General features: G+C 37.9%; 1 protein-coding gene across 1 annotated transcript in view; it reads left to right on the top strand.

The window, feature by feature from the left end:
• Nucleotides 1-1,049: 1,049 nt before the first annotated feature.
• The window catches only part of elmod1 (ELMO/CED-12 domain containing 1), a 92,763-nt gene continuing 70,466 nt past the window's right edge, over nt 1,050-23,346 (top strand). The window contains exons 1-2 of the mRNA XM_039744206.1: nt 1,050-1,561; nt 18,266-18,325. Of these exons, the coding sequence (XP_039600140.1) occupies nt 18,309-18,325 (17 nt within the window). The 5' untranslated portion in view covers nt 1,050-1,561; nt 18,266-18,308. The remainder of the gene's footprint in view (nt 1,562-18,265; nt 18,326-23,346) is intronic.

The raw sequence follows: 23,346 nt of genomic DNA, 5'->3' as shown, positions 1-23,346 counted from the left end.
GGCACCTTATTGGCCTCTAGCTCAAGTATTCTCTGTAAAATCTAAAAAAAGTGTTCACATTTGAAATAGTGTAGTTTAGAAGAAAAGAGAAAACATCCCCATATCGTTACCTGTACATACAGGTTTCTAACCTCTTTTACTCTGTTCCTCTCAAATGGAACCTTGTACAGCTTTTTTGTAGAAACAGCTTGTCTTTTCAGGACCCTATCTAAGGTGGAGAGACTCATAGAGGCAATGTTTTGAAAAAATGTCCCATTGTCCTCCATGACAGCTTACTAATATGAGAATTGCATTAAGAGTAATGAAAATGATGTTCCTGATGTGAGAATTGCATCGAAGAGATCGAGAAAAACTTTAAGCACATGGTAATGAAAAATACTTTCATGTAAGGTGTCAGTCATGCTTGCAAGCTATACGGTACTCACCCGTGGTAAGACTTGCTGAACTTACCAGAAGCAGCTGGGAGCAGGCTGACTCAGCTTAAGCACTGGATGGATTCCGTGCTGCAATATGTTGATGGGGTCTGGGGTCATCCAGATCTGCTTTGTATATAGTTAACACTATTTATTATTTAACTAGTAAATATTAAAGAGTAACTCTCAAAATGTTCACCAAAGTAAGTTGATGGTCTATGGAGGAAGTGGGGAATGATGGCGGGTAGGGCCTTCACATCTTGTGCCCTGTGCCTCCTTTCTATTTTCTCAATCCTATTGCCCTGTGCCTTTTAAAAACATTTCTTACCTGGCAGCCATTGCTCTCATAGCACATATACTTTCCTTTTGCCACCTTGTCGCTAGGCAAGCTTCTTTCCCGTCACACACAGAGCTCCTCTTTGTGTAGCGGTGGCACTTTCGGCCAATCTGGTTGTCTTTTTTCTGACACTATCTTCAACTTTTTTTAAATTCCGTAACTATATGTGCATCAAAACAAAGAGGCCATGACGTAGGCTGCAAACAGTGGTGCCATGTGCTCCAGTGTCCCGTTTACAGCGCCAGCAGATAGCGGCGGTGACGGTAGGATTCGCAGGTAGGGCACCGGCAGCGGCCACCTCCGCAGAGACAGCACCCTCAACTCCCTTTAGCGCATCAACACACAATACCCCAAAGCGCGTAATCCTGGATTTATATGTTGAAATTGTTTATTCCCAATGTCTTTGTAAAATAAATGTTCCTTCGTTCCTATTGAGTCAAAGTAAAACAGCACGCATGGTGTCGCCTTCTTTTCAGATAGGCGAATTAAAAGGGTTGAGCTAAACCGGCACGTCCGAGTGCAGGTGGGGGGCTCCCGCCTCGCCAGCTTGTCGCCTAGAGACGGAGAGGCAACGCCGAGCGCGCGCACACGCAAGCAGAAAAAGGGAGATACGACGAAGAACGCGCTGGGACGGCGGCCGTTATCCGGACAGAAAACTGACGAACAAGGCGACCTGGAGGAGAAGGGTTTCGCTGTAGTTCCATTCGGTTCATGTTGCTTTCTTAAGGTGGGACCAAACAGCACGTCGGGGAAAATTAACCATCCATCGGCGACAAAACGCACACCATCCCTTGGTGGAGCCGAGCTGTCGGTACGTGTTTGGCGTCTCGGTTATTTCTTTATGACAGTGGCACACTACAGAAGGTGCTGCGCTGAGCGACCCATTTACTGGAAAACAAAACGTGTGTGTGTAGCTTATGGCACTGCGATACAGAGCACACACTTAGACTGCCTGCTGTGTGGGTACATAGTGTTTTTTTTTCATAGGTCGCAGGTGGTAGGCATTCTTCTGCCTGGCGTTGCTCGTTCTTTACTGGTGGCAACTGAAAAAAAAAATGAAAAAGAGATGACCTTTTTTAAAGTATGCAATAATTTGTGCTGGCTCGCGCATTTCCAGTAAGAGATTAATGCCAATAACAACGCAACTGATTTGCGAAGACAAAAATTCTTTCGGGTCACATCGCAAAGCCGCTCAGGGTGACACCTTGCGTGGCTCCTGTCGCGATGGGGGTTCTTACGCTGAGACCGCAGCTGCCTGTTTGTCCGTGCAGACAGCGGCGCTGAGGAGCACGGGTCAGTCTGACAAACGGGGCTCAAACATTAATCTTAACGTCGGTCGATGCTTGTAGTGATTATTCAATTCGTAGACCGTGCTTGATATGTGGATGTTTCTTTTTTGGAGGGACCGTTTCATTATCTTGACCATTTGGTTTTGGAATATCTACTGGGCGTTTCGTAATACATTTCTTTTGTTGTTTGCAGTAAGTGACAGCTGAAGAATGTTTCTGATGTTAATTTTTTCCCTATTGTTGATGTTCATTTTGTCCCTATTTTGAATAACGTAATATTTGCTGTTCATTCAATGATATCTCATCTAGCGTTTGTTTATTTATTATATTCTAGGCGCATAATTAGTGGAATTTCAGCATATGAAGATATTCCATTGTCTTTATTCTTGATGATTAAGCATCAGTTCATGTACTGTATCTGCTTTCTCAACTCGCTTTATGTAGTGTGAAATTATTTACCTTTGCTGCTGGTGGGAGTGACCTATTCAGTTGTAGAAGCATGTTTTTCTGCTCTGGGATATATATGTTAGGTTTATATATTCAATGTTATATCTGGAATCTGAACTGCAGTTGCTTTATTTATGTATTGTGCCCATTGATCTCTCTGGAGAGGGCATGTGGGCTTATTTGAACGATTTACTTACTACGTGGAAAAGCCATTGGCTTATGGGGTTGTTTACCTAAATATTTCTTGAGAAAGTTGTCTCTCTACATGGCTTTGTCATGCTTGTTGAAAGATGCTTAGCTAATTTTTGTAGTGTTTTGTCTTTTTGCATTTTAGTCTATGTGAAATAAAAAAAAAACAAATAAACATGCACAAAAATACAGAGTGGTCCACCACTGCATTGCGATGTTTTGTGAAATAAGCTCTCTGACAAAGCACACAATAACATTTCAACATGGAGGAACGGGAAAGGCAGGTAGTTTCTCATTGCTTTTAGAGCATACTGCTAAAATCACACTGGGGGCTCCATTTCTCCACTGCTTAAAAGCCCAGTGCTTTTTTTTCTGGTTTAGCTTCATTTTTTGAGAAAAAAACTGTAGTCTCTCATATTTTTCATGTATTGGAAAAAAATATATACATTGAGTGGTAATGGCATGTGTATTCTTTATCTATTATAGATGTACTGTAAATGTAATAAATCATCACCATTTTTGTTCTGGGCAGAAATATTAACAGTTATATTATGTAATTAGTCTTATTGGTCTCCTGTTGGGGCCCATCCATGTAGTCAAGCTAAGACTACTTAAGGAGCAAGTTAGCAAAACGATAACTAGAGTGCCAAGTTATTGATTGAGAAGACCACACCCATTTTGACAGCAAAATGAACCCACATTGGCATACTGCTTGGAGGTTACAGTGGGATATGGGGCAATACTGGATGGCTTGCTTTTGGGCAACAGTTCTGATCACCTCATTCTGTTCAGTACTTCAAACAAGCCATGATGGGAAGTGATTAATACATAGGGCTATAATTATGTATACAGTATGTGTATCTTTTAGGTGCTGTCAAGGTACCATGCATTTTTATCTCATAGCAGTTTTTTAAAGGTGTGCATTGTGAGTTTATGTAATGTAGATTGGCATATGTAGGGAGTTAAATTACGGCCATCGAGAATTATTTTAGGGCATCCTGATAAACATTCTGGTGAGCTATTAGATGGGCTTATTTAAGCTAAGTGGAACATTGCCAATGATGCTCGAATCAAGGGATGGGTAAAGTTGAGTTTTGATTGGAATCAAAGATTGATATCTTTGAGGGGTGCAAAAACTCTCTGAGGAATTTCCAAACCTGGTGGATGTACTGTCCTCAGAGAAGGCATTGTGCTGCAAGCATCTGATAAAAATAGGTCAATTTCTGTAACTGGCGTGGTTAAAAAGCTTCATAGCGGCAATGATTCAGAGGTAGATTAACAATTAATTATTGGAAAGTACTGCATATTACAAGTATGTGTTGATAATGCACCTCCTTGGGTTTATGTGGAAAGCATAAGTCATATGTCAATATGGTTCCCATTTTTAAAAATAGGGAAAAATGTGTTTTTCAGTTGCTGAATGACTATGCTTTTCATTCTCCCTGAAAATGGCAATCCATGAGAACTGCGATAGGAATGAGAGATGAACTTAGGTTGTGGAGAAGCAATGAGTTACATTTTTGAGGACTCACGGAAATTTGACAGTCCTTTGTACATATGTCTTGTGAACTTAAAGAAGTCTTATTATTAGACACTCAGGCATATTTTGTCTGAGGTTCAACAAGAGTGCAGTATCACAGGGTCACCACTGTGTGCCATTTGGCCACTGTTTTGCACAGTAAGACCTGTGTTCAGATAACTTGGTATTAAGCGTAATTATTTTAAAGGGGTCACTTGACTCTGCCAAGGGTGCCTGTTTCCTCTTGTCTCATGTTCATGACAGACTGGGCATCAACTTGCAGTTGAAGCTAAGAAAGTGTCCAGTTTAGACACATGATGGTTGTATCTCTGCTGTTTGTTCATAATTTTGTCCTATTTGCTTCATCTGAATGTGATCACTGGTCTACTGGAAGAGTTCAGTGCCTAATGCAGTACTGTATGTTTGAATCAAAATGAGCACCTGCCACTCTGAAGAACCGAAAAGAGTGGCTGCTGTCTGCTGGTGAGTGGGAAGCAGATATTCAACAGTGACAAATTTAAATACCTCTAATGTCTTCTAAATGAATCAGAGTAGAGGTGATTATGGGAAGGGCTAGATTGTTGCACTGGCAGCAATTAGTAAGTAAGTACATTATTGTCATAACAAAGTCGTTGTATGGAATTTAATTTGAGCACAAACATGCAAAAACAAAAACAAAAATAATCATAATTCCCAACATCTAACAAGCAACCAATTTAACAAAAATGCACATGGAGATATTAAATTATTGGATTTATTAAATTATCATAGACGATAAGGTCAAAATATTAAGTGCATGTATCACAGCTTGTGGAAAAGTAATTTTATGAAATCTGGTAGTGTTGGTCAAGATTGACCAAAGTCTTCCATTACAAAGAAGAAAGGTGTAAGGGGAGTAAAGACAGGGTGAGTGAAAGTGTCTTGGGTCAAAAAATATTTTAATGGTCTTCCATTTCATACTGTAAATTTAGTGTGGGGAGTGTAGCAAAGCTACATCCAGACTGCAGCTAAAAGTTACTAAATTCTGACTTTTGGCTCGTACCCAAGTTTTTGTTTTGCTTAATTCAATTAATTTTGCAAGTGATATATATTCCACTATGAATGTGTGGAAATATCTATATTGAAAGTATGCAGAAAATTTAAGTTAAAAAATTTGCCATGCAGATGCTACCTAGTAGACCACCACAAACACCAACAGCGTGCTGGCTGCTGCACAACTTCACATTGTTTTAGGACAACGGCAAATTTGTAGACTAATAATGGGAAAGAATAGAACGGTTACTACTGCTGTAACTGTATGTAGGAATCTGTAGACATGTGAAAGAAACCAGGACTGGTGGGTGCAAGATGTGGAGGGTTTTGATGCAAAACAATGTAATGACAATTCCAGAATGTTAACAGGGGCATTTGATTATGTCAATGCCTGTCTGTAAGGCTGGCCCAGAACAATACAAGATTGAAATGTACCATTTCTGTCAGAAAACACATAGCAATTGAGCTCTGCTGGCTAGAGCAGCGGTTCTCAAACTTTGGTATTTCGCGCCCCCTCTTTTCTACCTGGAATAATTATGCGCCCCCTGCATAATATAAGATAGACGAGAATAGCCCATGATACAGCTAACAAAGGTATGATACTCGTGCGGTGTCGCGGTATCCTATCATTTGTATTTCCATAAGATTTGCATGTGTTCGGCTAACTTCGATGAAATATTTGCAATTTTTTTTAAACTGCTTTAATAACTGTTTAAATGCCTTGTGTGGTTTTTGGTAGTAATTCTAATCCCACAAACAAATAATACATTATTTATTCTTATTGAATTATTTTTTATGTAAAGAAACGATTACATTTTTTAAAATCTTGTAAATGAGGACACCGATGAAGTGAATCTGCACGAGACGAACGTATTTTCGTCCGACAAATATTATACCGCTGTTAGTTGTATCATGTAAATAACCCAATACGCAGTAAATTATTTAACTCAATTTGGCAATGTTGGCTATACGCTGCCAATGTGGTGCAGTTGCACCGCATTATCACCTGATCTACTGTTACCCGAACGTTCGCGACAGATACCGATACGTCTAGGAACTTTCTGGATTGAAAATACGCGACTATAAAAGCAGCAGCAGCGGCACCGCTCGTCAGTTAGTCATTAGATCTATGACTTAGAAATGTTTTATTTTCATTTTAATTATAATGCATTCGTTGTGATTATATGGTTGCAAATTTAAATTTGAAATAAAAATGTAAAAAATTAATTTTGATGTTCATCTATTCGACAACCCCCCCAGTTTGAGAACCGCTGGGCTAGAGACAGCACATTGTCAAGTGTTGTAATGCCAACCTACCAAGCTTCCCCGAAGGAGATGATCTTTGGGATGTTTAGTTGGACAGAGTTAAAACTCAGACAATTTCAATTTAAGCATTCACACTCAGGGCACATTCAAATAGCGTACGTTTATATCGGATATAATGCCACACACAAAAGTAGTTTAAATCTAGTTGAAAAAGTTTTTATGCTTTGTATTTTTTTGCCTTTTACACTTTTAATACAAAAAATTAGATCTGTATCACGTATGGGTGAATAAATTAGAATTGCACTGTGAATGTAGATTTAGAAAGACAAATCTGTACTTGACCTGTCAGCCTATCAGGTAGCTGTGATATTATTGAAAAAGTGACTATAGAGAGCTTGTAAGTGAACCAGGAGTAAAAGCGAAGAGTGTCATCAATCAGTTCCTAGATGGTAGTGAACAGTGAAGGATGATATTTGTGAAATTTTAAAGTAAGCCAATTTTGGACATGTTTATACATTGAAATAAATCAGTCTTTATCAATACATTCAAAGCCTAGAGTTACAGTTGTGTTGTGTTGATTGTTTAATTTTATTTATGTCTTATGCTACCACAGTTGGAGGATTATAATAATTATTATGATCTATCCATCCATCTTTTTTACTCACTTATCCATGACTGGGTCACGAGAAAACTAAAGGCTATCCCAGTAAGCATCAGGTACAAGGCAAGAATAGTCCCTGAACAGGGCACCAGTTCATCAGAGGGTTATAATTATTATTGTTATCTATTAGTATGAATCCTATTTTATGAAAAATAAAACACTACAGATACATTATTAAGCAAAGAATTGCATATTAAAGTAATGACTCTCAAAAGTTTTTAATACCTCCTTTAAATAAAAACATTGCTGTTATCTCTGCTGCCAAATAATTTTATATGAATGATAGCTTTTCTGAATATAAACAATAATTGTTGTCAATGTTAGGCTACTAAATGCTGTAAAATAGAATTATTATTAATTATATTGTAGTCTATGATTTTTTGCCAAACACCCCATCTAAACCTCTACCCACAACATTTATTTTTAGAAGCAGGGATATAAATCCTGATGTTCAACTGTAATGCACATCTTCATTTGCTGTATAATTTTGGGATGAAGGTGAACAATGTTACTTACCATCCATCCATCCATCCTCTTCCGCTTATCCGAGATCGGGTCGCGGGGGCAGCAGCTTGAGCAGAGTTGCCCTGACTTCCCTCTCCTCAGCCACTTCTTCTAGCTCTTCCAGGGGAATCCTGAGGCGTTCCCAGGCCAGCTGGGAGACATATTCCCTCAAGCGTGTCCTGGGTCTTCCCCGTGGCCTCCTCCCGGTTGGACGTGCCCGGAACACCTCACTAGGGAGGTGTCCAGGAGGCATCCTGATCAGATGCCCGAGCCACCTCATCTGACTCCTCTTGATGTGGAGGAGCAGTGGCTCTACTCTGAGCTCCTCCCGGATGACTGAGCTTCTCACCTTATCTTTAATGTTACTTACCAATTCTATAAATTAATAATTACCAATAAGTCGTTACAGAATAGCAATACTGTCTATAAAAATGACAGTTAAAACAGCATACATTAAAGATCGAGTTGAAGTTATACTTTTTAAGCTTTCTGGAGTTGGAGTCAGAAGTTTTCAAAAACTCCACAACTCTATTGATGACAAGTTATCTTAGAAGCTGCATGCACCACTCTTTCTAACTGCTTCCTGCCTTCAGCAATGAGAATGACATACAAGTACAATGCAAGTATTGCGCTGAATTGTGGTGGTGAAGAGATACTTTATTCTTTAGACAAAGAATACCTTAGATTGGTACAGAAAGAATGAGTTTGTGGGTATAGCTGACTGTAATAAAGTTCCTGCAGAGGGTGATAAAGTTTATTCTCTGTGATAGAGTAAGAACCTTGATCATACAAGTGGATGTTGTAAGTACTGTGCTGGACCCGTCCTCGGCCACATAGCTGTAATGTAAGGACAGCATGGAAGGAGGCATAATTCGGCCAGGATGGGATTAAATCAATATCCCATGCAAAAGTAAAAAGTAGTGGATAGTATGGGGGAGTTGGTGAATCAAGTGCTGTTCCTGCCCAAGTTTGGTAGATGACAGTGCTCTGCTCTACTGGCGTGGACCTAGTATGGACACCTGTAGGGATTCCTGGGAATCATGGTCCTGAGGGACAACGCTGTCAGGGTCCTTGGGTGCCACCATAGGCTACTGCAGGTAGAAGGATTCCTTGTTTCAGGAGGTTCCCATCTGACCCAAAAGTGCTTCTGTCAGACTATGCCCTGATACCTGAAGTACTCCTATTTATTTTGCATCAGGGACTATTTGGTGTGTTGTGTCTGGGGTTTTGGGGCTCAGTGCTGCCTCCCTGTCTTTTACAACTTTTAAATATAACTTTTTCTTCTCTGTATATAGAGTAGCTAGCTATAGTGCTTTGGATTCTAATGAGGATTTCCTTTGTTGCCTCTACCAGGGTATATAATGGGAATAGCTCACTAGGAGAGTGCCCAAGGTTACATGCAGGGGACACTGTAGATATTGTATCTCTCAGTTGCACTGGGTGCCTGGAAATTGCTCAGTAAGAGATGGAGATTGTTGCTCGAGTAAGACAGTTTAGGCTGACCAATTAGGCATGTTACCAACATGACCCACAGCAGGAGAATCCAACTGAAACCCTGAAGAAGTAAAGTCTGGTTTTTGGGCTTCCTTTCATTCTTAATCAGTAAAGTGAACTGTTAGTGAATTTCACTTGCAAGGAATTCATTCAGGGTACCACCCCTCCCTTATCCACTATGTGGAGAAAACAAGCTTCACTTTCAGGTTGGCAGCTGAAAGGAAAATATATTGATTAACTTGTCGACAAAGATAGCAGAATAAAAGTACTGTTGCTGGTCTGCCAATGTAGCCATGACATTGCTATTTTATAGCCAAGTGAACACTGTATACATAAGTCAAGTATTTCAGACACAGACCAGTCATCCAAACTCCCAATGTCTGTGATTGACAGTCACATTTGCTTAGTTTGGTTGAAAGCTCTTATGCTGTAACAGTAACATGAACAAATGAGTAATGGTAAGATAAGCAAATGTCAAAACAAGGCAACACAGTTCTTCACATTATAACCTTTTAAACTTCTTTTCGAACCTGACCCAGACCCACCAGGTCAGGTCATCTTGTGATCATAAGAGAGCAAAGGAACACATAAATTCTAGTTCCTGCCTATGTTCATAACTCAGTTTTGTAGAAAAGTTAGGACTTGCACTTAATGAAGGCATCAGTAAAATTCATTAGACTTTATTACTTATTTTATGTTATGTATGTACAGTATGTTGACCTAATACTTAGAGAAACTACAGTTTTAATAATGATACAGTATTTCATAGAGTTGGAAATGTCACAGTGATAGCACAAAAGCCACCACCAACTGACATCTGATCCTTCAGCAGAGATGTGCTGTTCTTGTGATCACTGAAAGTGTCACATTCTCCCTCTCAACAGCTGTACTCTGTGTGATGCTTTCTGAGATGCTTATAATGCTAGGAAATACAAACAGCGGTTTTTACCTCTCAAGCAAGCTGTTTACCTGTTACTGAGCTTACTGTGTGGCTGCGCATGGTATTGCTTAAATTCAGCAACATGTGGACTTGAAAACACAAAATGGTGTTTATTTTTCCTCACCATTTGTAACTGTTGCTATGTAATTATCTGCATTCCAACTAGGTTGCTTCTTTTGTAAGTAAAATACAAAAGTCACTAAATGAAAATTAATTGAAATGTAGCCAAAAAAAGTTAGGGCTTAGTGTGTGTTTATAATTGCGTAATTGCCATAACCCTTCACTTGCCTGTAAATAACTTTCATCAAATACCTGGAGCAAAGGTCATGTATACCGTACAAAAAACAAGTTCTTAGGAGATTACTGCAGTCCTCAAATGTTTAAAGGTTAATCTGAATATAAGCAACATTTTTATTTTTATTGTGCAAATACAAGCCATACATCTGGAATAATTTGCTGTTAGTGTCCTTTAATTATTTCTTTCACATTTACTGTACAAGTCCTCTTTGAGATGTTGTTGGGAGCAAGGACTGAAGATGCTAAAATCATAGCTGTTAATTCTACTGTGTAGCTAGCAAAGAACATCATTTAGTCAAGTGCAAATCTGGCATCTAATATTGTGATGTGGCTTTTGTGCACAGCAGCTCTGTCAGCCTTGCTACATCTTTGACCTTTTATAGTGAATTTATTGACCAGTTTGCTAATGATGGTACAGCAAGACATTTAAAGTTTTGATCATTAGTGAGTATGCAGGGGTAAGTTAACATTCAGCACACGTTTTACTATTTGTCTGTCTTCATAATAAAATTTTGAGTGGAACACACTAGCATTCAAAGCTTTTGAATGACCCAGAAATTTTCATGGTTTTGGTGTAAACTTATACATTGTTAAATTAAGGAATGGTTAAATTTATTTAAAAATATAGCCAAGACATATACTGCTAATGGCATTTACACATTGAAATAATAATAATTTATTATTCACGTATGGCTACAAACCCCTTTTTCCTGCACCCATTAATTCAGTGTCTCAGTGATAAACTCTATTGGGCTTATCTCTAATTAGTCTTGCTAATTGGATAATACATAAACCTTTGTTATCATGTTAGTACAGCAGAAACCTGCTATTCTTTACAATAAAGCAAGTAAACTGTCTATACTTAGCTTGCAAGATACTGACATTTATCATGGTAAATCCTGGGTTTAAAAATGGCCAAAACAAAACATTTTTTCTTAAGAAACACATCAGTCTATTTTTTTTTGTTGATAATTGAAGGTTATTCCATGTGAGAGATTGCCAATAAGCTGGTGATTTCATTGAAACTGGAGCTAACCAGGATAGTGAAAGAAGTGGAAGGCCGAGATGCACAGTTGGCTGTTTTCTTAAAAGTACACCTCAAAACATTAGTGACATCAGTAACAGTGAAAAGGTTAAATAAAATAGGCAAAATAAAAAAAAACAAACATTCAACTATCAGTTTCAGGGTGATTCCAAACTTTTGCCCATTTTAACCTTTTCTTTTTCTTTGCTAGTCCCAAATACAGCTTTTTCTTTGAAACTCTGCATCTTAAGGGTCCATTCACACTTGAGCTTTATAAATTTACAGTATTTGTTTTGCATTTTGCAAAATATTTAACGATGCTTTGTAAGCATTTTAAAGAGTTTTTCAAGTGTTTTGGGTGTTTTTTGATTTTTCAGTTGTTTTTCATGTGTTTTCTAACGTTTTTCAAGTATTATTTACAGGGAAAATATGATTGACATAACTTGTCACCATTTTGTGGGTAGTGAGGCAGTTTACTGTTTTGGAGTGGTTGCTGTGTCTCCAGAATGTCTTCTGCGACTTTAGTGTTTTTAGTCCTGTTGGGCACAGTATTAAACAGGGGGTGTTGTAAGCGAAGATATATGCTGCATATCAGGTTTAGAGTTGCATAAATAAAACCATGAATAGTCCTTTTAATCACACTTTACTTGTGAACTTATGGAAACAATATTGGGGTCTTTCAAACACAAACAGCAAGCTTAATAACCTTCAAGAGACATTTGACTAAACGTTTGTCTTCCTGTAATTAATAGAATCCAAACACATTGTCATCAGAGATGTTGAGCTGCAGAAAGTCAGGGCCACAAGCTCCACGAGCAGTGTGAAAGATGCAAGAACCCCAGATCGGGGAAGAACTGCTTGTATTAGACAATCATTTACTTAGAAAATTTTATTACTGTGACCAGGTCAATGAAGACTTCTGTCTTCACACAAATAGGCATGATATGTTTTTCCATTAATAATTTAGAAGCTTCCTGGTTCACTCCTGGCCCATCTCACATGAAGAGGCAATGAATTCCTTTAAAAATGTTTCAAAAATCTTTTTTTTTATCAGAGTTTTATGTGTATTACCATTTATTTCAATGGAGCAAGCATTTGGCTTAAACCACCTGAAAACTACTGCTAATAGTTTTGTAAATCTTTCCCTGCTAAAATGCTTAGATGTGACTAGTGTCACTGAAAGTAACTGAAAATAACTTCACATGGGAGCTTGGGAGAGGAAGAGGGAAGAGCATTTTCATGTGAATAGGCCTTAATGCCAGCAACTCAGATTTGTGCTTGCTTGTGCTCCTAACAGGCTGTCAAAAGAGAAGAAGTAGCTCTTTGACTTACTAGATGCAGTATTTCTGCTGCAAATATACAGCTGAACCATAACAACACACTCTCTTTAAGTGAAGAGCTCTGGTAAAGTGTTAAAACACTCATTCTTGAAAGATATACATGAATAATGCAGCATTAACAGGAATGTAGGCCAGTGTTTTGGACTTTTTGGTCATTCATGTTTGTGGATTAAAAACACATCTTCTCGTCACGTGAATGTGCTATGATGTCAGCAAATTAACAATATAATAATAATAATAATATATGTATTTAAAAATAAAATTTAATAATCCATACTAAATGTAGGCAACAACTACTAACAAGTTCCTGACAGACAGTTATGCATTGAGTATTTAGATTTTTTTTTTGCCTTTTCAGCAAGTTTTCCGTTCAGTTACAAGAACATTCCTTTTGCTAATTATATGCCTTTTGATATCAGGGGCAAGCAAATACATCATGTGAATATTTTTTAAGTAAAATGATTTAATTCTTTGTTAACATACACTCACCTAAAGGATTATTAGGAACACCATACTAATACAGTGTTTGACCCCCTTTCGCCTTCAGAACTGCCTTAATTCTACGTGGCATTGATTCAACAAGGTGCTGAAAGCATTCTTTAGAAATGTTGGCCCATATTGATAGGATAGCATCATGCAGTTGATGTAGATTTGTGGGATGCACATCCAGGGCACGAAGCTCCCGTTCCACCACATCCCAAAGATGCTCTATTGGGTTGAGATCTGGTGACTGTGGGGGCCATTTTAGTACAGTGAACTCATTGTCATGTTCAAGAAACCAATTTGAAATGATTTGAGCTTTGTGACATGGTGCATTATCCTGCTGGAAGTAGCCATCAGAGGATGGGTACATGGTGGTCATGAAGGGATGGACATGGTCAGAAACAATGCTCAGGTAGTCTGTGGCATTTAAACAATGCCCAATGGACACTAAGGGGCTTAAAATGTGCCAAGAAAACATCCCCCACGCCATTACACCACTACCACCAGCCTGCACAGTGGTAACAAGGCATGATGGATCCATGTTCTCATTCTGTTTACGCCAAATTCTGACTCTACCATTTGAATGTCTCAACAGAAATCGAGACTCATCAGACCAGGCAACATTTTTCCAGTCTTCAACTGTCCAATTTTGGTGAGCTTGTGCAAATTGTAGCCTCTTTTTCCTATTTGTAGTGGAGATGAGTGGTACCCGGTGGGGTCTTCTGCTGTTGTAGCCCATCCGCCTCAAGGTTGTGCGTGTTGTGGCTTCACAGATGCTTTGCTGCATACCTCGGTTGTAACGAGTGGTTATTTCAGTCAAAGTTGCTCTTCTATCAGCTTGAATCAGTCAGCCCATTCTCCTCTGACCTCTAGCATCAACAAGGCATTTTCGCCCACATGACTGCCGCATACTGGATGTTTTTCCCTTTTCACACCATTCTTTGTAAACCCTAGAAATAGTTGTGCGTGAAAATCCCAGTAACTGAGCAGATTGTGAAATACTCAGACCGGCCCGTCTGGCACCAACAACCATGCCACGCTTAAAATTGCTTAAATCGCCTTTTTTTCCCATTCTGACATTCAGTTTGGAGTTCAGGAGATTGTCTTGACCAGGACCACACCCCTAAATGCATTGAAGCAACTGCCATGTGATTGGTTGATTAGATAATTGCATTAATGAGAAATTGAACAGGTGTTCCTAATAATCCTTTAGGTGAGTGTATATACTTCATTCTAACTCAATGTAAAGAAGACAGTTATGTTGGACATCAAATTCAAGACAAGTGAAGTGCCACCATGTATGCCAAGATACAAAAAACACAAAATATTAGTTAAAAAAGCTTGAAAAACAAAACAACATCTTCAGGCTGAGGTATTTTATGATAAAAAATAAGTCTTCAGCCTTGATTTAAATGTTGAGACTGATGGGTTTCTCTCATACAAATATGTAGGTTCATTGCAGAGTTTGGGTGCCCTGGTTAAAGGATCTCCCTCCTAAACTACTTTGATTTAGCCTTGGAATTTTAAGCAGCTATGAATCCTCAGACTGCAATTTTCACTTTATTTGGGATTGAGGCCCCAGCATAAATTTGTAGACTTAATGCACATCACCTTGAATCAGTCAGGCAATACAAGTTCTTAGGAGGGTGACATATTGGTCTTAGGAAGAAAGTCTCAAAATAACAGGGTCAGACAGGCAAAGATAAGTGCCAATAAAAAGAAAATCTAAAGTTGAAGTTTAGAAATCGAAAAAAGATCAAAAAAGAAACATAGCTCAACAGGAATATCATTGGCAAAGAATAACTAGGTAACAGTATCATCTGGTGACAGAAATTTCTCATATGAGAAAAGCACTATTCTTATGTGAACGTAATATGAACAATACAATAACCAAATGTCTCCCCTAAGCTTGTCATTGTATAAGATATTTTTTAACTATCAGTTTCACCTATCATGTAATTTTTGTTCTGCTGTTAGCTAAAGTAGTGTTCTTCATTTATTAACAAAATCTATTTTTAAAGCTTTTAAAGCTGATTTTGGCAAAGCGAACCAGTCAGAGCTCATTTTCATTAATTCCAGTCTAGACAAGTGGAATACAGGAGTCAATGCAGCGTTATAAAGGGAGCATTGATTTTGAATTTCAGTGGTGCAATTTCATTCTTGAGCAGACACCAGCTAAAGGGTGACATTTTGTATCATGGGGGTATAATGGTGCAGCAGTATAATATATAGTAAGCAAGCAATGTGGTATTTTTACAATGTGTTGCCTATAATAGAATGAAAAAAAAAATAAAGTCCATTCATCAAAAATTAATTTCTCGTATAATTTCTCGTATATTTGAACAGTTTCTTATTGTGGAAAAATAACATAAAATATGAGTGTGACATTGTTTTCTGCTGATAAACATATTTTTGATTACCGCAACTAGAAGGTAACATCAATCAGATTGAAAAATCTGAACAATTATGAAGTGCTTCCAGGCCAGTCGAGACATATAATTCGTTTAGCTTGTTATTTATTTAACCCTGGTCTTCTAACAGCAAGGTGTGTCTATATATTTTTATATATGATCCCTTCATTTCAGGACACCATAATGTCTGGGACAATTGTTGTCACACGTGTTTATGATTATTCAGGTGTGTTTCATTGCTTCATTAGTGCAGGTGTAAGGTACAGTACCCAAGCTTGCTTCTACCATTTGGAGTCTGTGGTTGCCATTGTTCAACATGAGAACAAGAGCTGTGTCATTGAAAGTCAAAGAAGTAATTATGAGGCTGAAAAACGTTATAGACATCTGTAAAATTTTAGGATTACCTAAATCAACTGTCTGGAATATCATTAAGAAGAAAGAATGCACTGGTAAGCTCAGCAGTTGCAAAGGGACTGGTAAGCCAAAGAAGACCTCCACTGCTGATGACATAAAATGACTACGGTAAAGAAAAAGTCCCATATGCCTCTCTGACAGATCAGAAACAGTCTTCAAGGGACAGAGGCCACTATTTCAGAGGACTTCATGAACAGAAATACAGAGGCCACACTGCAAGATGCAAACCACTAGTTAGCCACAAAAACAGGATGGCCAAATTACAGATTGAAAAAAGTCCTTAAAAGAGCCTGCAGAATTCTGGAAACAGGTCTTGTTGACAAACGAAACAAAGGTGAACTTGCATCAGAGTGATGGCAAGAGCAAAGTCTGGAAATGAAAAGGAACTGTCCAAGATCTAAAGCATACATCTTATTTGTTAAATATGGTGGTTATTGGCTTGGCCATGTACGGCTGCCACGTGTACTGGCACACTTACTTTCATTGATGATGCAACTGCTGATGGCAGCTGCCCAACACGTTCTGAGGTGTAAAAAAAATCTTAGCTACTCAAGTTCCAGTAAATGCTTCCTAACGGCATTGTATCCTACAACAAGATAATGAGCCCAAATATACTGCTAAGGCAACAGAGAAATTTTTCAAAGCTAAAAAATGAAAACTTCTTGAATGGCCAATCTAGTCATCGGATTTAAATCCAATTGAGCTTGACTTGCATGTGCTGAGGCGAAAGCTTAGGGAGACAAGCCCCCAAAACAAACAGGACCTGAAGATGGCTGCATTAAAAAGGCTTGGTAGAACATCACCAGAGAAAACACTTGAGTACAGTACCTGGTGATGCCTATGAATCATAGATGCAAGGGATATACTATCTTCTTTAATAAAACCCCTGTGTGCATCCAGGTGTCCGTGTGTGTGTGTCTTCTGGTGAAGTGTGCATGCACGGGGCTCGGTGCGATGCACACGGCACCGTGCACGCACACACACTGGAAGCTAGGCACACAGTCAATCGCGTAGCCGCGGCCGAGCATGATAAGCAAATAAAGGACATCATTGCTGGGGAGACCGTGGATGCACACACACTGGAAGCTGGGCACACAGTGAATGGCGTAGCCACGGCCGCGCATGATAAGCAAATAAAAGACAGTATTTTTGGGGAGAGTGCTGATTGGGTAGTCGCGGACGCGCACATAAAATCCGTTGCTGGGGAGATGCCACACATACTGCCCTGCGCATGTTTATTAACTAACTATCCACTAACAACATGCCACCCAAAAAAAGGACACATCAAGTAGGACAAAAGACACAGACACTCAAATCGTATATAAGCAACATCTCCTGGAAGAATGGTCAGCTCAGCAAGTAAACATCAACAAAAGAAAGGCTGAAAGACAAAGAAACATACAAGATAATAGATCGATTGAAGAAAAAGAAAATGAACGTCAGAATATTCCCCGTATTGATTTGCCTCCATCCTCTACTAATTTACCCTTTACCTTAAGATGGCGACAATTTCCAGTTACATTAGCCTTTGCCATAACAATTAATAAAGCTCAAGGGCAAACCTTGACAAGGCAACATTAATTATACTTACTGTATTGTCATATACGTTTCTATTTTATTTTTAATATTATTTTACTTTAGGCTTCTTGCAAAAATATTTTTAACAAAAAAATTAAGACAACAAACAGAATGAGGTCAAGGCCCCTGGCCATTTAATATAGACTGTTCCTAATAATGTTAATGCAATAATGTTCTAGCGCCCGTTATTGTAACGGGCTTAATGTCTAGTTAATTATATAATATAATAATATATAATATTAAATGATAATTCTTAAGGTACTTCATAATAATAGATTAGGCAGTTACTTAATATGACTGCTTTAATATACCTATCACTGCTATGTCCCAAGTATTATGGTGTCCTGAAATGGGAGGACCATGCAGAAAAACTGTTGTAATTTCTATACGGTCTGACTGAAATGTATCCTTTAATCTAGTCTGAATTGTTTGATTTGTAATTTTAAGCTGTGGAGCAGAGGGGTAAATTAATGAAAATGTGTCTTTGTCATAAACATTAAGGATGGCACACTATCTATCTATCTATCTATCTATCTATCTATCTATCTATCTATCTATCTATCTATCTATCTATCTATCTGTTTTCTCAGTTTGATAATATATGGGAAAACTTTTTTTTTATTTCAGGATAGTTGTACAATAAAATAAAACTAACAAACAGAAAAGGAAAATGAAACATTTTCTCAGGTAAGCATGGACTATTTACCTTTTCTTGTACATTTTTTCACCTTCTCTTTACTGTTTGTATGGATTATTTTCAGAAACATTTGGAGCATGAGTGAGTCTATCAAGGGAATATTTTTGTTATATAATCCATGGGATAATATTGTCAAGTTCTGCATCCATGTCATTACCATCACAACTTATTCAATATCCTTCTTCTTAAAATAAGTCTTTAAAGCCATACTTGTTATACTCCCTGATATGTGCCTTCCGTGTTACTTTTTTGTTACAAAAAGTTGCATAATGTGTGATATTGACTTTCTTTCTTTTTCTTAGTTTTAGTAGGTATCTCACGGTAATTAATTTAAACTTATTTACTCCTTCCGTCACTTTTTCTCTTTCAGTGCATTTGTCTTGCAAGATTTTTTTCCTTCTATGTTCTTGTTAATGGTTTATTTTTTGTGATTAACTATTGTTAATGGCAGTGGTATTCTGCACCTGTCAAAGGTGCAAATGGTTAGTATTGTTGAGGCTCTCTATTTTCACTTCCCTTATTCAGGTTATTTTTGAGCAAGCCTTCACAATAGTGTAATTAACAGGCTGTCTGTTTCACAAACGATGCAGGCCTTTTTATTTCCATTGCCATTCCCTCAGGAGGGCCATTAATGGAACTGCTATCCATTAGATGACTTAACTTTCAACTTCAAGGAGGAAAAACAAAGGGAAGCAAACAAAGCACCATGGGAATTATTTTTTCTCTGCCCTAAAAAATCTATTTGTAACTATTGCATGCTTGGCATAATGGGACATTATTAGTGCTTAATTTTGGACATTTTGGCAGAGATACAGCACAGAAACACCCTCTGTGTACTGTACATAATATAATAAAAGTTTCCTCAAAGTTTTCTTTATATGTGTTTCATTAGTATGTTATAAAAGCTATGTAAATTCCATATTGGCTTATACTTTGATCTTTTTACATTATAGGCAATATATATGAACCTGGCAGTTAGCACTTGCATGCCATTCTACTACAAGCAACCTTAATATTGAAATACTGAACAAAGAAGATTTTACTTTATTTGTGTACAGGGCTGAATGAATATGAGTCAAGATTCCCCCCCTTCTGTCTCATGGAAAGCTTTGTGACCACTAACGTGGACAGTATGGTGGAACCATTTTCTGATCCAAGCAGGTTCTTTTCTGCAATGTAGTAATGTAGCAGTAGTGCTGGTACAGTGGCTTAATATTGGCATAGAATGCAACTGATTGTACTGTATTTTTAGCAATATAATTGGTACAATGACTGCCATGATTCATAATCATTTAATATTGCATGAAGCTTTTTTAGTTGTAATATTTAGAAATTATACATTTGTGTAGCCGAAGTTGCCTTTCGTAGGATTGTTATCAGAGTATGATGGGGAGAGAGGGTGGGGTAGGGTAAGGTAGGGTAGCTTTTCTAGAAATTCTGAAATGAAAGAATTTTATGTAATGCAAGTAGTTGGTGACTAGAAGTATAGCATGAGCAAGTATATTTTGTGTAATACACTACATTTATCTATTCCACCATACATACAGTATATACTACATGCCCTGATAACTGCTTAATAATTACTTCTTTACACTAGAATACCTGCTTGTAGACTATGCTATATCCACAGCTGGTTATTACTTTTTAACACAGTATACTATAGTAGCTGTGGTGGAAATACTGTATCTCTTTAGCGGTTTAATGGCCATTTTCTGGGTTCACCCAGGGTGGATGGCTGCTCTTCATCTTTATGGTTATCTAACCAGCATGAATGTAGCTTGTGATGTTCAGGTGATCCTATAATATTATGTGATCATATCCAAACCTTTGGAGTGTTAGTTTTAGTTTCTTATTTGCTATTGTGATTTTTGATTGAATTTCTGTATTGACCCCACTCTGTATTTTAATGACGTTGTCTTGTCTTTTTTGTTTCTATAATCTCAACCTGTGCTCTCTGCATTCTAGATGAGTCTTTTTTGACTTCCAATGCCTGAGTTTTGGTTTACATAATTATTGTGTGATATTTTCTTCATATTTTTTTGTGCTGTTTTTTATTTTTTCATTTTGCCTGTACTTTTGAATTACCCTACAACTTCATCTTTTCTTTCACTTTTGTTTTACCTTATCTGGACTTCAGCACTGCCTGCAACACTGCTTTGCTTTGTTCACATTTACATGAGTTGTTCCATAGTTTTACCTTTATTATTTCTTTACAGCATAGGGAAAACTTAGGGTTAAGAGTTTTTGTTATATGTGTACCTAGGCTGCAAGAGTTTGCTAATAAGAGCCTGAAAGTATGAGCATTGAAACCTCCTAGTAGGGCTACAGCAATAATAAGTGGTAGTTTTTCAATCACCACTCATAAAAGGGTTGATGGAAATATGAAAATAACAGAGTTTGTAGATCAGGTGACTGAATTGTTTCCTGGAGATGAGTACAACATAAAGAAGGTACATAAATGGAGTGAAACTTCAGCTCAGGCTTCGGTGGCAGTTGAGAGTGCATGGGGAGAAATTTAAATGGAGGAAAGGAATAGTAACAAATCTGAGGAAAAGGGGGATTTAAATGTCCTGCTCAGTAGAGATAAAACAGAAGAATAAGGATGGAAACAAAATCTGTATGAGCCAGGGCTCGGGGTGACAGGCAGGAATCCTGCTGATGACCCTCATATTAGTCAGGGAGTTCCAGCATCTTTGCTGAAATGGCCAGAGATATTTCTGCTGGAGTGTGTGACGGGGAGCAGGACAATGGTAATACCTCCGGTTGTTCTATTGTCTTGGATTCCCTGGAGTTAAAAGCCAGAGGAGTATATAGCTACCACAGTATGGAGCAGTTTCTGGTGACAACTGCCAGTTAAAAGGGAGTTGGGCGAGGTAAGGCGGCTAAGGCTTTTGTAGATATTGACCTCTTCATATTGTCAGTCTTCAGGTTGAGGAAAAAAAAGGCAACTAAAATACTTTTTACTATAAAAGAGTTTGTGAGGCTCAAAAATCTAATGAGTAAACTGAGGAAATAGTCTAAACCTAATAAATCCTGATGGACAAGTCTTCTCTGAAATCCTTCCCACTGGCTTTAGTGAGCACTTAACTTCAGCAGTTAGCTGAGATGGATGCATCAACACCATACATTTTTGGATTTAGAAAAAGAACTTGCAAAAGAAAATCTTATGTTGCATAAGAAAATTAAATAGTGGAGGAACACAGGAGCACAGTGAGATATGGAAGGTGGTTCATGATTTTTTATGAAAAGCTGTTTACTGCAGAAGACGATGGTGGTAGTGAAGACCAATAGTCCTTTCATTAAGACTTACCACTGCTTTCCAAAGCAGACGTTATAGAGTTGAACAGCAAGGTGACCATAGCAGAACTTCACAGAGCTGAACAATGGGAAGGACCCCAGAATTAGTGGCATTTCAGTTGAGTTTTATAAGGAGTTTTGAGTGTCATTGGCTGGAAGTTGTTAGAAGTATTCAGGTGTGTTAGAAATATTCAAAACTAGTGTGTACTCACACTTCTACCAAAGAAGGGAGATTAATGTCATATTAAGAAATGGTGGCTGGTGTCTCTCCTATGTGCCAATTATAAAATCCTCTCCAAAGCCTTGACTAACAGAATGACTAAAGTCTTAGGTAAAATGGTGCATTCAAGCTAATACAAACTTTCCAGATCAATTTATACATTTTTTTAATTTGAGAAATTTTATTTTCATTGATCAGGAGAAGGTTTTTGATAGGGTTAGCTGTTCCTTTTTATGAAATCTGATGAAGACTTTTGGGTTCAGGGAACAGTTTATTAAATACATTCAGTTACTATATAGTGACAGTTCTGGCATTGTTATAATCAATGGTGGCTTGTGTTTGACTGCCAACGTTCTAAGAGGACTCAGACAAGGCTGCTCATTTTTAAAAATGCTGTTTGCTCTGGCCTTTGATTCATTCTTAGTACAACTAAGAAAAATGCAAAATGAACCCTGTGAAAGTCGCTGTCAATGCAGATTATACTGCTGTAATTATCACAAATCAAAGTGATCTGAATGAAGTGTCAGCAGAATTATGAAAACAATTCATCTTCTGAAATTAATTGGAAAAAAGTGCAGTGCTAGTTGGGATCTGGGCTAGATGAAGTCCTCCTCATCTGGAAGTGGGTCTTCAGTGCAGTGCTGAGGGGTTCCCATATTTAGTAGTAAATCTTGGGAAATATGTCTAAAAGAACTGGAATGGCATGATGAAGAAAGTCACAGCTCAGCTTACTAGGTGGAAGTTGAGCCTTTGTCTGTTATCTTACAGAGGATAAATGATGGTGAGGTTCAGTTTGTCTGCAGCACTCAGTTCAGTTTGCTCACCAGATACAAGGGGCATTATTATTATTTCCTGTGATGGTATTCATTGATTGAGGAGGATTGTATTCTTGCCACTAGATCAGTGCGGATAAGGCTTTATAGATACTAAAAGTAGGATTGCTACCTTCTGACTTTTGACAATTCAGAAACTGCTGCACCCCTTAGAACAAAGACCAGGGATGAATTTAGCCATACTCTTTTTAAAACAGGCTAAGCAAATGAGACTTAGGAAAAGTTTAATATGGCATCATCTGTACAAGGTCAGAACTTTACAAGTGCCAGAATTCTATAAAATATGGCAACTATTATCGGTTAAAAGAGATCTTTCCCCATTTGGGGTTTTAGAACAGCCTCTGTTGTGTAATCTTGCTGGTACTACTACTGGACTGTCTGAAAATTTTGTTCTTAATTTCACTAGAAATAAAAAAAACATTCTTAGCAATTATATGTCCGGGGCTTTCTGACTGCTGTTCTTTTTGTGACTTAGAAGAATCATTTTTTCATTTTTCATGCATTTTGAAAGACTCTAATCATTTTAGTGTGTTAGACAGAATGAAATAAGGACTTGAGGTACCATATAATGGGATGGTGTTTGTGGTGAAAATTACAAAATGAACCAGGAAAAATGTTAGTTTAATTAATTTTTTGTCTTGGACAAGAAAAGTTAGCAATG

Source organism: Polypterus senegalus, chromosome 2 (assembly GCF_016835505.1).
Source record: "Polypterus senegalus isolate Bchr_013 chromosome 2, ASM1683550v1, whole genome shotgun sequence".
NCBI classification, from domain to species: Eukaryota; Metazoa; Chordata; class Cladistia; order Polypteriformes; family Polypteridae; genus Polypterus; species Polypterus senegalus.
This window is presented reverse-complemented; position numbering and strand designations above follow the sequence as displayed.